This window comes from Pygocentrus nattereri, chromosome 21, assembly GCF_015220715.1.
Source record: "Pygocentrus nattereri isolate fPygNat1 chromosome 21, fPygNat1.pri, whole genome shotgun sequence".
NCBI classification, from domain to species: domain Eukaryota; kingdom Metazoa; phylum Chordata; class Actinopteri; order Characiformes; family Serrasalmidae; genus Pygocentrus; species Pygocentrus nattereri.
The window spans coordinates 9,504,348-9,519,237 of record NC_051231.1 but is presented as its reverse complement, the minus strand read 5'-3'; the positions used below and the strand labels follow the sequence as shown (position 1 = coordinate 9,519,237).

The window sequence follows — 14,890 nt, the reverse complement described above, 5'->3', positions numbered from 1 at the left end:
TTCCCCACTGTCAAAGGCCCAATCCCATTTCTTATGTTTAACCCTGCTCCTTAGGTGTCACCCTGCCTGGAACTGAGTTGAGGGGTAGTGGTGGAAATCTTCCCCTATGAAATGGAACAACCCTCTAAGAAAGAAGAGCATTATTTCATGAACAGGCTACTGGTGGTGCTCTCTAGATGACCCTGTCAGTCTGCAGTGACAGCAGAGGAGGGTAAAGTTCAGCAACCTGGCTGCTGGGCTTTAATTACATTTAGGGCATCATATTATTATTGCCCACCTCTAATTCTTTGGTGATATGAAGCTGAAGTCAGCCAATCGCCACCTTCTTGTTTGAATTTTCCTGCTCTATCTTAACTGGTGAAAAGAATTTTAGCCAGCTAGTTACCAAGACATCAGCATACTACTACCATCTTTTATGCATGTTATGAACAAAAGGACCATAATACATTGAAATGACATTAACTCATAACACTCTGTTTGAAGTGTGGCTCTCAAAAATGCTTTTTGGAGAGCCATGTAGCCCTAACACTTTGCCCTACCTCTATATCAACAAAAATTAGGGCATGCTACCCCTAGTTGTGAATGTGAAAAACAGAGGAGTAGGGCTAAGTGATGGGATAAGGGGCAAAATGGGAGTGGGCCATAGTTAAAGTTGGCTATGTGTGTGTGTGTGTGTGTGTGGGTATATATATATATATATGTAGTAATTTTATGACTGTTTCATTTGATCTGTTCATCATAAAATTTAAACACAATCTAAAGAAAAATACATTTTCAAATTATATCAAAAACTGGAACATATTATTTTACAGATAAACCACATTGTCTATTAAACAATAAAGTGATAAATCATCTTAAAATGACTAAGGACATGACCTAACAGGTTAAAAAAGGATGATTTCTGGATGACTTTAAGGACATCTCTCTTACCTTCTACAACCACTTCTGAGATGCGTTTAATGCCCCGCACATAAATGTTGATATCACTTCTGAAAAATGTTTAAAAAGCTGTCGTAAACAATTAAACACTCCCTTTAATAAAGGTATCGTATACTTTCAGTTATCACAACTGCAGTGAATTTCATATGTCCATCATCCTGGTAACGTGTGAGCTCACAAACAGCTAAAAACACACACACACACACATGCACAGAGCAAAATGAACACTTGGGTAAATGAGATGGCATCCCTGCTGTGAGGGCCTCCGCTGACTCTGTACTTCACTCTCCTGCTTCAGGCTGAAAGTCATTCACTACTCTTGTAGATAACAGACAACATAACCACCCGAATATCTTCCTCCACACGTCTTTGTTTTTATCTCTGGTAGTTAAAATGGTGCATAATTGGTATTGTCCTTGGTTGAACATATGGAAGAAGGCAGAGAGGCTCTGATCACAAAATAATCAGTCGGCAGGAGCACGTTGGGAAAAGCCACGTGTCAAATCTTACGGGATCACACTGGATTATGGGATAAGTGATGATAACTGAGACACATCATCACAATTTAAAACACTATGTGGTTCCCGAGTGCTTCAGTGGCACAAATATGGCCCGCAGAGTGCACATATGGATAGGGCAAGTCATTCACGCTCGTCAAAATTATATCCACACCATACATCATTACTGTGGAATATTAAGGAATTAGTGCTGCTTTGACAGATGGCTGCTTAACCCACATTACAGCTGAAGAACAAAGGCTGTGTTCACATTGCAGGCAACTCTGCTATGGCAATCAAAGATGAACTTCAGTCAAATAACCGTCGATGTGTATCTGAAATAGGGGAGGAGCTGGGATGAGCAAGCCCCTGCAGGGTTAGAGGGTTCTTACCACGGTGTTCTTCAAATCTATGAAGAGTGTGTTGTTTCTGAAAAAGATATTTTGTAATACCAAAAAGGGTTCCTTTACTGTGTCCATGTCAAGCTTGTGACAATAGGAAAACCCTTTTTGATTAAGAAAGCCTTATTAGGCCCACAACAGGGAAATTCCACCTCTGCATTTAACCCATCCGTGAAGTGAAACACCACACCACCCACACACACATACACACACTAGGGGCAGTGAGCACACTTGCCTGGAGCGGTGACCAGCCCAATCCGCAGCACCGGGGAGCAGTTGGGGGTTAGGTGTCTTGCTCAAGGACACCTCAGCCATGTGCTATTGGCTCTGGGGATCGAACTGGCAACTTTCTGGTCGCAAGGCTGGTTCCCTAACCTCCAGCCCATGACTGCCCCAAGTGCAACATAGAACTATTTTCTGTAAGGTTCTGTATAGAAACATCTATAGCTCATTCTCGATCAATCTGAAGAACCCTTTCACAATGCAAAGAACCTTTAATCATGCAAAAGGGTTCTTTGAGTGTTCATGGCTCTACATAGATCAACTTTCTTTACTAAAGAACCATATTTTAAAGAGTGCATATAGCAGCAGAAAGCCTTCTGCTATTGTTACAATGTCGAGCTTTTTATTTATTTATTTTACAACAAAAGAACCCTTTTTTGTCCCATATAGAACCATTTGCAAATAGCTTCTACTCTCTTAAATGACTGTTCTTTAGTAAGGAAAATGGTTTTCTAAGCAGCCACGAACACTCAAAGAACCTACCGTATGATTAAAGTGTTCTTTGCATCAAGAAAGCGTTCTTCAGATTGATGGACAATGTGCTGTAGATGGTTCTATATAGCACCTTTTTGAAAAAGGTTCCATACAGTAAACAAAACCATCCTTTTAAATAATGTGTACATATATATATATATATATACCACATTGCCCATTAAGCTAACAGAACCATTCCCTTTGTTTCTAACGGTTCTTTTTCTGCGTGCTGGTACCGCGAGCTTCCCCGAATCTCACGGCCCACCGCGCGCTCTTCCTCCACGGGCCAGTGGAGCGCTCGTGCGCCCATCATGTGACGACGACGGCGGCGGCGGCAGCGGCAGCGGGCGGACAGGGGGAAGATGGCGCAGCGCCGACTGTGAGTGAGGAGACGGAGCCGCGTTCCAGCTGGCTTTTGCGTCGAGGTGCGAAACAAACAAACAAACAAACAAGCAACAAGCAAGCGCTACTCTATCCGCGCGCACGTGCGTGAAGACTGAGGAGGGGGCGCGCGCCACCGCTGCTAATTCAAATTTCAAATCTCGTAACGGTTTTTTTCCGTCCCTCAGCCCGACAGAGGTGCAGAGTGAGCGAGAGAGACGCTGATGTGCGACCCAGTTAGAGAGATACGAGCGCCGTCTCTCTCTCTCTCTCTCTCTCTCTCTCTCTCTATCTCTCTCCCTCTCTCTCTCTCTCTCTCTCCCTCTCTATCTCCCCGCTGTGTTAGCTGGGTGGACGGTGCGGGAGAGAAAAGACAAGACCTCTCTCCCCCGGTTCCTGGACAACAACTCTGCGAGCCTTCCTGCTGACGAAGAGGAAAACCTCCGAGAAGAGAGAGGGAGAGGGGGAGAGAGAGAGCGAGAGAGAGAGAAAACACTTCAGCTGAGAAGATGTGTCATTCAGAGGACGAAGTATGGTCGCCAAAGCCTTTTTAATCAGCTAGCTTGACGTTGTTTTGATTTACTCCTAGCTTAGCTAGCCTCTCCTTTTTCCCCCCCATCAAACGTTTTTTTTGAGCCTATCACAACTTTCATGTAGCTAAAACTGTACGTTTGGTGTCTTGGGGAATTTAAACCGGGATCATGTGGACACCGACGGAGGACGAAAAGCTTGGAGTCGGTGAGTGAGTTGAACATCTTTTTTCCCGTTTAGACACATTTGAGTCCTCGTAACTCAGTAGGATTCTAACTGCTAGCCAAACGCCATCAGAAATGTTGAGCAAGAACACTGTTTATGCTGAAGACGAAGCCTGAAGTTGGCTTTCTATTCGAATTTCCCGTTCCACCTTAAATGGTACAGGCGCCAGAATGGAACTGCTGCACCATTTAAGGTGGAACGGGGAATTCGAAGAGGAAGCCAACTTCAGCCTTGTTTGTTGCGGTCGGTGAGGGCAAAACTCAAAAGGACAGGGGCTGTTTGTGCTGATGCGGCTGTCATAAGATGCAGAACGCCTGAGAATTGGTTGCGCAGTTTAGCCTCTGAACTCTGTCGTTGAATCCTAACGTGATGTTAACATGTCGTTGTCATGACTTAAATGGTGCGTGTGGCCGGCAGGGGGCGTCTTAGGGGCCGTTGAGCCACTCTTCCAACAGGTGCACAGAGGAAAAGAAATGCAGTATAAACTCAGGAAAAGCGTTTTTCCCTCCAGTCGTTAGCAGTAACATCAGTGTGATCCATGACGCTGAAAACCAGCGTCTTGAAATATGTTTCCTTGCAGGCATGACCAGAATTTTAAAGGCTGGATGTTTTATCCATGTCATGACGCATGACACGTTAAAGAGCAGTATCAGCGTTTCACTCCAATTGCCTGGCAGAAGAAGTAAACATGGTGGATTTGTTGTCCTCTACTGGAAATTTTTGCATGTACAAAAGACAACACGCGAATTTCTGCCTAACGTAACACAAGAATGTGCACATACAGGCAGTTAATGTGCAGTACATATCAAGTTATATAGAGAAGGCAAGACATGAACCTCTCACAATAGCAAATAATCAGCAAAGTCATCACTACAAAAGGCAGTACATGTTTTTCCCTGTCACTGTTAGTGTTGGGTGATATTGATATAATTAAACATCACAGTATTTTCAGAAAATATTGTGGTATTAAATTTGTCAAATGATATTTTAGCTTGCATTAATCCAGTTATGGAGCCCATGTTGCCTGAGCATGATACTCTATGGTAAAATAGTTGTTCACTGGTCTGTTTTTGTTCTCTTTTCTTCTCTATAGGAAGGAAACATAGTGATTATTTATTTTGGATGTGTTCGGAACCATGATTTGAAAACAATATGATATTTATACATTTAAACATATGGTTAACTGAGCTTTTGTTAATTATCAATACTGCTAAAAGTAACAATCACTGTTGTTGTAGTAGCACCTATGCAGGTCTATCAGTAATGATGGTCTATAACCCAGCACTAACTACAGTACCAAATGCTCTACATAGCCATCAGCAGTGTATAGAGTGCATTTTTAACAGAGTGGACAGTCGTTTGTACCATGTACATGGAGGTTACAAGGCTTTTTGCCTCTTGTATGTAAGTGTCTTGCATATACAGTAAGAAAGGAAGACGGTGAACAACATATGGTAAATTTTCTAGGTCATCTACAATATCACATGTAAATGATGAGACACAGTGAATTTAGTTACTTCCAAAGAGGGAGGAGAGAATTGTTGTGAAATCAGGTATTCCTATTGTCAAGAGCCACTTTTCACTGTTCAGAATTAATTTTGAGCCATTATTGTCAGCAGTGGCACAGAAACCTAATTATAGGACTAAATGGCCCTTGAGAACCTACAGTTACATCATTACCGAGGAACCAAATAGCTCTGTTACATCATACTCTTTCAAGTTCCAGCAAAGCACGGGTTGTTATAGTCTTCTGCTGAGTCATAAGATGAAATGGCAGTCCTCACATCTGTAGTTGGCACAAGCATAGTGTTTATTTTACAGAAAAGTGGGTACAGTATGTGAAATGCAAATAAAAACAGCAGTGATATATAAATACATTTTGAACTGTACTTAAATTAAAACATTAAAAGACAAAATATTTAATGTTTTACCTTTTAACTTCATTATTTTAAAAGTTTATGCGTATTCTGAAATTGTTATCAGCAACATTCCAAACAATAGGGATGAGGCAGTTTAAGACTAAGTGCATTGCGAAACATTAAATCCAGGAGTGGGCTAGTCTGTTATATACTATAGCCTATACACGATGATACACTATGGCCTATGTCAAAAAGTATTCAGACAGCTCTTCTAATAAGTGAATACAACTATTTTAAGGTGCACTCATTGCTGACACTGACACTTAATCTACATAGAAAGCCATTGACAAAAGTGCAGGGCACTCTATAGCAGCTACACATATGCCTAAGGTCACCATACTCAATGCAAACCATTGATTAGAGGGGTATAAAGCCCACAAGTGTTGGGCCTTGGGATGAGTTAGAGTGGTGTTGATGCAGAACTAATCATCTAACTTCAGTACCTGACCTCGCTAATACTCTTGAGGCTGAATGCAATGAAGTACTTTCAGCAGTGTTCAAAAATCGAGCATAAAGCCTTCCCAGAAGAGTAGAGCCTGTTATTGCAGCAAAGGGCTGGCCAACTCCCCCTTTTTTTTTTTTTGATTTTTACCCGATTTTCTCGTCCAGTTCCACCTGCTAGTTAGGACTCCCTTGATCACACAACGTTACCAACCAAGGCTAACACAGGCTTCCTCCGAGACCTGCCAAACTAGCCACCGCATTTTTTCGAACTGCCACTCACGCAACGTCATTGCACAGCCAAACGCGCTTGGAGGAAAGTGTCAGCCGCCAGATCTGTTACATCTGCTAACAGACGCCTGCACTGACTGGCATTGCATTGAGTGATGGGGGTAGAAGGGGGGCCATCCTATCCACCCATAGGGAGTGAGGCCAATTGCTCTCTTGGACTCCCGGCTACGGATGACTGTAGCATCACCAGGGATCGAACTCGTGATCTCCTGATGATAGGCAATGCTTAGATGGTTGCACCACTCGGGAGGCCCTGGCAAACTCCCTTTTAATACACTTGACTTCAGAAGAAATCCTGGGTGAGCAAGTGTCTACAGACTTTTGGACACATAGTGCTGCTTTCCTGGATGTGGATTAAGCCTAATCGTGGACTAAATTTCAGTGTCAATGGAGAATTACAGTTGGAAATGCTTTTTAGTCTAGGCTTAGCCTTAATATGGGTCTGGGAAACTGGCCCATAGTGCAAGATAAAATGTCAGTCCTCTTGGCACAATTAGAGATTTTAATGACAATTCACACATGATATGAGTAATATGTTCCAATGTGGACTACCAAAACCCCTCAACAAAAACTTTTCTCTTGCTGCATGATATGCTTGTGATCTCCAAAGGAATGCCTTGTGACAGAATTTTGAGATGCGTCCTTTCTCATCTCACGAGGTACAACAAAGCTGTCGGAGAAGACCGACATGAAAAGGTTGACAGTGGATCTGTGACGTTCTGCCTAGACAGAGCAATATCACAAAGTCTGGGATTTTTTTTTTGTCTTACAGTGCTGTCACCTAACATCATTTACCAGTCATCAAAGCTCAAACCTCTCCGATGTGCATGAAAAAAGCTCTTTTAAACTGTCTAGGCTATGCCTATCATTGTACACAGAAAAGCACTAGCACCAGAGAATTAGGAAATAACAAGGCATGGCTTTGCTACCAACAAGTCAATCTTTCATAAGGGTGGAGGGTTTGCATTCCAAGGCAGCAGGAGGAGGTAACTCGTGGATGCTCTCCAAAAGAGCTCCCAAGTTTCTGGCGCACCATTGAAAAACAGCCATTCTCCCTGCCCCCTTAATGAATGGTCCTTTGTGATGGAATGGGGTGCAGAGAATACAGCACAAGCTTCCAGCCTTCAAATTGCATTGCAGAGTTCCCATCGCTGAAGGTGTTTTTCCTCACTAGGCTTTTTAAGGATGTATTCTCTTCCTGAAAGCCAATGGATCAATCAACATTGGACCAATGTTGTTTTAATTTTAATACTACGCATTGTGTTATATGCACTACCTTAGGGAGAGGAATACTTAGTGGCAGTGCAGGTTTTTAGCACAAAGCAGAAGTCAATAATATAATTTAAAAATATGAAGAGTGATCTAACTGTGAGGAGAACAAGAGTTGACATTAACATTAATTGTTACAAGGGATGTGTCTCATATTTGATTCTGCAGTAGAGCAGTATGCTTTAATATGTCTGCCACAAATTAAGTTCTGAGTTTGATAAAATGCCAGCAGTCTGCCTGCATTTCACAGTCTACAAAATTCTCGCAGATAATTAGCTTTCCATGCAGATTTTGATGAGTTTACTTCTAATTTAAAGCCAGGTTGTTCACTCAAGGGCTAATGAGGACATAACATTTGGTGTCTTTCAAATTATATAGGAGCTTATTGATAACTGACTCAATGAATACCATGCTTAAGAACCATTATACAACATTTATTCACTATAATCCTACAATTTTGAAGTAGTTCTTGTCCATATAAGAACTTAACAGGGTATATAGACCAATCCATGGTAATAAATTATTGTCTGGTCCCTTTGGAAGTCTGTTTGTCTTGTCAAGCTTAACATAAAGAAAAGACTTACCAAACAAATAGTTGTGGCCATTATGTCCCCTAATTGAGTCCGTATTGGTTGAACAGCTGTGGAAGCCCAGGCACATGCAGAGTGTGGTCTCTTTTTGAGTATTTATCTTTCTTTAATGAAGAAGCTGAGCTCAATTAAGATATAACAGAGAAAAGGCCATCAGGGATACGCAGTGTGATTGGAGAAGCCATTGGAGAGATTGACAATTGTTGTTCACAAGATCATTAAATCCATTAGGGTCTAATCAGAGTCCTTTATGTTAGCTTGAGTATCAGTAGGCTCGTGAATGCTTTTGTCTTTGTTTTACTATACTTCCAGGATTGTTCAGTTGAGATTTCCTTCCATGTGTCATATTGTATATTTCAAGTAGAATATCATATTATAGAGTGGATATTAGAATAGAATGGATATTAATTTTACCATATCAATAATACACTATACTAGTATACTATCTTATACTAATCTTTAAAGTAAAATAGTGAGACAGCCTTGGTTCTGAGAATGTTTACAGAGTTTGTGCAATACATCTTTAAGATATGGCTTTGTAGAGAGAAATCAGAAAAGTCTCTGCACATGCATAATGTAGATGGTGAGAGACATGGACAGAATTGCTTCGATCAGTATTTCATGCCCTTAATGTCTCAGGTCTGCTTTGACCAGAGGGTGCTTGCTCATCTGTGCTGCCAGGGAAATGACTCTGCAATTAGACATGCATGTTTGTGGAGGTGATGCTGGTCAAGGACAGAATTTATCATGCCTCTGCTTTTCTCGTTATAGAGTTACACGTCTCTTATTACACATATTAGACATCTTTTGAGTCACAAGGACACCCCCACATGCACACACATAAGAACTAACATCATTAGATCTTTGCTAGCACTGCTGAACCTCAGTTATATGTTATATGCCCAGACCACAGACAACATAACTCATTTGAGCTATTTTTGACCAACCTGTCAGTAGTGCTAGTTGCTAATGAACAATAATATAGCTACATGTTAAGAAATTCATATTTATGCTTGCATTTTGCACTTTAAAAATGTCCTGTTATTGTTATTAACCCCTTGGACAGTAGGGGTATTATTCACTACTTACTTTTACAAGTTGGTCTTGGTGACTGGTGACCATATCTATAGTCCTACAAAATATCCTGTGTTCGGTTTTGATCTGTAGACTTCTTAATAGTTTGTTCTTATTTCTGTCCACTTCATTTAGGTTATGTGATTGATTTGTTCAAGGATCCATTTATTTGTTTTCTTTGCAGTCCAAGGCACCCTATGCAGTCTTGACCAACATCAGTATTTTACCTCACTTCCTTTTTTTTACAGGTTATATGTGAACTACTTCCTAACAACTAAGGATGCATCTGTACTGATACTGGTGTTGGGTATCCATCCATTATCGTGTTTATTCACTCATGCCAATGCTCACAAAAATTGCACTGATACCAACATCCGATATCATGTGATGTAAGCCTAATGTATGCGTCTATGTGTTATGATTGGCCCCTCCCAGTCCTGTCCATGTGTTCATGTTTGTGTTTTGGTGTAGTCCACGTGTTTTCTGTTTTGATCCCCAGTTCGGCCCCTTGTTTTGTGACTCCGCCCCTGATTGTTCCCACCTGTGTTTCTGCCTGTCCCTTGTTAACCCTGTTTGTATTTAAGCCCTGTGTTTGCCCCTTGTGTGCGCTGGTCTTTGTATGTGCTTTGTTTGATTTGTTCGAATGTTCTGTTGGAAGTGTTTGGATTTGTGTTCCGTGGTTGTATTTCGTCACGTCTGTCCCCCATTCGATCCGTGTTGGCTATTTGAACCTAGACTGTAAAAACCACGACCCTGGATTTGCCCAAAATAAATCTCGCTTTACTCAGCATGTGCGTCCGCCTCATCGCTCCCCCACGTCACACTATGCTAATGAACAGATGACTCAAGCTGCTGTGGTCAGTTTAAACATTCTGCCTTTGGCCTGTTCCTTCAAGGCTTGCACAATGTGATTTTAGCCAATTTAAGGACACACAAACACAATCACAGCTGCTTCCCCAGTATGGATGAACACACATAGGGTAACAAAACAGAGGCAAGAAAATGCAGCTTTATGGTACCAAAGTCTATATATGCTGAATTTACTTAGCTCTGCCTGATATAATTTCTAGAAATAAACGTTGGTACATTCACTTTTTAAAACTGTCTTTGTAAAATCGGTTGTAGCGAGACCTTATTGTAGACCCATATACAGGAGCACATTTTCTTGTAGCATGTTAATCAGGTGAAGTGCATAAATTGTAGGCTTTTTTATGTACATGGTGGTCAGTTCAAACTTATTGTGTGAGGTGTCACCAAAGAACAAGAGTTCTAAAATTACAGTACATGCCTGGCTTTAGTGGATCTCAGCCAACCCATCAAAAGACTCCAACAAGGTGTAAAACTTGACAAGTGAGCTCTTTGAATGTATTTGCAATTCCTACTGTCACTGTACTATAAACAGTACTGTTCAAAGACACTGATGAGGAGCATGGGATCAAAACTATGACACATACTTTACTTACAGGTGTACAGAAGCTTTTCTGATGTGGTTCAGATGGTTACTCAGCTGTTTTCTGTTATATGTTGTAAGTTTAATGTTGTTTCCTAGAGAGAAGTGAGTCTTTGTCCAGGAAGTTAACAGAGAGAACTTAATTGCATGGAGGAGTACACAGATTTGAAAAGTTATTTACACTTAAATGGTTCTTTGCGTGGTGAAAGAGTTCCTTAGCTTTATGGAAAATGTATTGTATATGGTTCTGTATCAAGAAAAAAGGTCTAATATAGAACCACACATTCTCTATCAATTTCAAGAACCATTAAGCTTTCATGCAGAACTATTGCCTTTACTAAAGAACCCTTGAAGAAAACACCTTTTTAAGTGTGTAGCTGGTGATAATTACTGATGATTAATGATATAATTAGGCAAAGGTGAGAGATCAGCATGAGCTGGTCTCTGGAATGCAGTCCCAGTGGTACTGTCCAAGGTCCTGAACGCTCCTAACATGTGGCGTCTACTACTTGCAAACCTGTTACTACTCCGTTCTAGACACTTTATGACAGGTGTTGTTGCACAGAAATGCATTAGAAATTCTAGACCTGACCCCATTAGAAAGAACCCTGCAGTGACAGACCAAGGGAGAATTCCCTGTTTTTCCCATTCTCTTTTGAGCAAACGAATGGTACCTATATGAGTCACCTCATTAGCAAAACATTGACATGCAGCCTTTAGTCAAAGCAGAACCTTGGAAATCACTGTTTTTACTTGATAACCCATGGGTGGGACAAGGCCAAGGTAGAAAGTCTCTGGTGTAGAACAGTATCAGGTTGCATTTCAGCAGGCCCACATGATCCCGTAGCACTACCGGCGTGCCACATCTCAATTTAGATCAAACATTCACACCATCCTCTGCTGCAGAACTTAATTCATTGTGTAGCTGAAGGTAATTATAGCCGACCTCGCCTCAGAGAACTTCTGATCTGTCAGATCTGGTGGCTCACGCTTTGTTTGTTCCCCTCAGCTATTTCCTGAGAACAGTAAACCATTTGTGAGCTGGCAGCTAACAATATAGCATTAATCAGTGAGCAGCTTCGCAAGATTCCCTGAATTTGCTTGAACATGAAAGATAGAGGCACATCGGTGGCTTTTGATCTGGCTGGCTCGAATGAAGGATGACGCCTTGAGGCAGTGTCTCTCTGCAAACAGGGTCCGATGTTGAACGTTTTTGTGGTGGGATATTTAGCACAGGCTTTGGAGTCTTAAACTTGACTTTTTATCTCTGGTTTCTGTTTGTTGGTGTCCAGTTTTGCTTGTCAAATGCTTTTAGCAGAGACTTTCTGGAATTTCTTGACAGCTGACAAGTGTTATCACAGTTGTGGGAGGGGTGGGGGGTGGGACTTATTTGTCAGATGTGACTTCATATATTTAAACTTGTATAACATCTGGCTTAAATCCCTCTCAGATCCCTTTCCGAAGTAGTTTGGATTTAAAATGTTTTAAATGTGTCTTCCCATGCAAAACATGAGATTAGCTGATTTTATACTTGTACTTATATTAAAGCTGTTAAGTACAAAAAAAGATTATTTTATTAGCCCAGCCTAATAAACTAATAACAGGATGCTACAGTAACAGAAGCCTGTGAGTGAAGGTTTAGCCATATGTTTATTTTAACAAAATGTGACTTATAGGCTGTGTGAGTTATTAAGCTTGCAACAAGACCTTTCAGACCTAGTAACAGCTACCAGTCTTCACTAAGAAACAAAGATAGTCTGGACGTTTTTGACCAGAAGCAGAGCTGTATGTGTTTTTCAGGTTAAGCAGGCTACAGGTTACCGGAGAGAGGATGTCCAGATAGTAATTGAGCCTTTGCCTTTAGGTTACAGCTGGGAGCAGACTTTTCAGTCTGTGTCAATGGTTCCTTTTTCTTTGCTTGCTAAAACAGTGATGATGTGCTTTTGGTGCTTAAATTTGGGTTTCACAGTAGCCCAAATTCACTGCTTTTAAGTCTTTGACAAGGTCTCCCAAAGCTCTCATGATTACAAATGTGTCCACATCTACTTGATCACAGAGAGTATGTGAAACCCAAATGAAACTAACACAAATGAATCTTGCAGCTATATCAAAGGAACATCTGTTTGTCTTAAGTTAAACTCTGACAGATAAAGATACATTTTTTCACAGATTCATATTACAGAAGCAAATCTTTAATTTATAAATCTTATCTTGTGACATGTCAAGTTAGGAAATCTTAGCCTACTTGATCAAAGCTGACAGCTGTCACACTTTTAAAAAAGACGGTTCTTCAAAGGTTCTTTAGTAAAGAAAATGTCTCTATACAGAACCATGAATGCTCAAAGAACCATTTGCATGATTAAAGTGAAATGGTTCTTCAGATTGATGGAGAATGTGCTGTAGATGGTTCTACATAGAACCTTTTTGAAAAGGTTTCAATATAGCACCAAAAGGGTTCTTCTGTTGTAACAAGATTGACGTTGTAACAATACGTGGGACTGCTCCTGTAATGCTGTTTAAGTTAGGATAAGATTATAAACAAAACATTGGTTCTTTTGTAATAGTTTCTGTCCTGAATTCAGTCCTAACTGAAGTTATCATGGTGACTAAACAGTTAGGAAGATTTCAGAGTTAAGAAGTTTCTGTAATGTGACCCCAGTTTCTTGAAGAAGCTTTTGGATGCTATACACTTTTATGCTTTTTTTGCCATATTTGTATCATTGTTATATTTACTTGATTGGAACCTGCGACAGAGTGATTTCTGTCTTTTTTCTGTGTAATGGTAAGGAGTTTTAGATTTAAAGTATTTCCTACTTCTCAGGCAGGTAGTGTTGACTAGTTCCAGTGAGACCTATCTTCCATACAGCCTTGTCCCAGCTGAAGGGCCCTAAGCATTGTGGGATTCTGACTGAGAGTTCCGCTGTTGTTATGGCAACTGCTGTGAAACAGAGGCCAGCCCTGCGGAACTCTGGCAGAGGGATTTCAGCATTGCCATAACAACCGCTGCTGATGGAGTGAAAATGTTACAAGATTGGCATTGTTTAGTAAGCAAGTTGCTGCAGAGATGCGAAACACGCCAGTCGACGCTTCTGAATATCAACTATGTATACTTCGAACTGCGGTGTTGTGGTGGTTATTTGTTTCATTTAACTTTTTTGGTGTCTTTGTCAATATATTACTCTGTTGTTTCATAAGTAATACATATAAGAGACTTAACATGAGGTTATAGAGATAACTGTGGTCATTTGCATCTGGAGTTTGCTGCTGTTATCTCTTAGCTAGAATTTGATTAAAGGGAAAATGTGCAGTGTCATGGTAATGAACATTGTAAATATAATTTTAAAAAGTCCTAGAAATTAATTAATGTGGGACTGGATACAACAACCAATACAGTTCAACATCACATCATCATTTACATTTATGGCATTTGGCTGATGTCTTATCTAGAGTGACTTACAATTTTGATCATTTTTCACAAGTAGGCGAAGGTAGTGTTGGAAGTCTGTATTGGTATAGGTATAATGTAGGTTGCTTACCCAGGCAGAGGATTGAAACCTGGACTACAGCATACAAGGCAAAGGTATTACCCACTACGCTAGGATGCACACTTAACCAAATAACTTTCCCCAAAGAAAATTTCGCAAGCCTCCCCATTTCTGTGAAAGACCAAAATAAGAGACATTTACTACCTTTCACAATAAACGCAAAAACACTGACATAAGCAACATAATAGCACTTAATAGTTACTAGTCACTAACTGTTACATCTAATAGTTAATAGTTTTTTGTCATAATACTGTGAAACTGCCTCCTTGGCTGAAAATGAAACCGAAATTCATGGCACACTTGGCAATGGAAAACTAAATGGAAAACTAAAAGTGGCTGACACTAAATAATAATTTATGTGAAGTAAACCTAAAGCATTTATTACAGTATGTAAGCTACAGTTTGTGCCACAGAATCATCCTTGACAACAGAAACAGTTGGTCATCCTAGGCAACAAATTCTGTTATTTTTCAGTTTTACTTTGCACTTTGACTGTCTTGGCACTATCAAGCTAGCAGGGACTTTCAGATTCAGTTGTTACTGTATTCTTCCTATTGATTAGGATGTTCTGTTTTTAAATA

General features: G+C 40.5%; 1 protein-coding gene across 13 annotated transcripts in view; it reads left to right on the top strand.

Moving 5' to 3' along the window:
- The first annotated feature begins 2,947 nt into the window (after positions 1–2,947).
- Positions 2,948–14,890, top strand: part of dock3 (dedicator of cytokinesis 3) — a 210,653-nt gene continuing 198,710 nt past the window's right edge. For 7 of the 13 annotated variants that reach the window (XM_017713325.2, XM_017713324.2, XM_037532169.1 and 4 more), the window contains exon 1: positions 2,949–3,712. In XM_017713325.2, coding sequence (XP_017568814.1) covers positions 3,676–3,712 — 37 coding nt within the window. In that variant the 5' untranslated portion in view covers positions 2,949–3,675. Of the gene's footprint in view, positions 3,713–14,890 lie in introns of all 13 variants that reach the window. The other 6 variants (XM_037532171.1, XM_037532170.1, XM_017713328.2 and 3 more) reach the window with 3 other exon arrangements.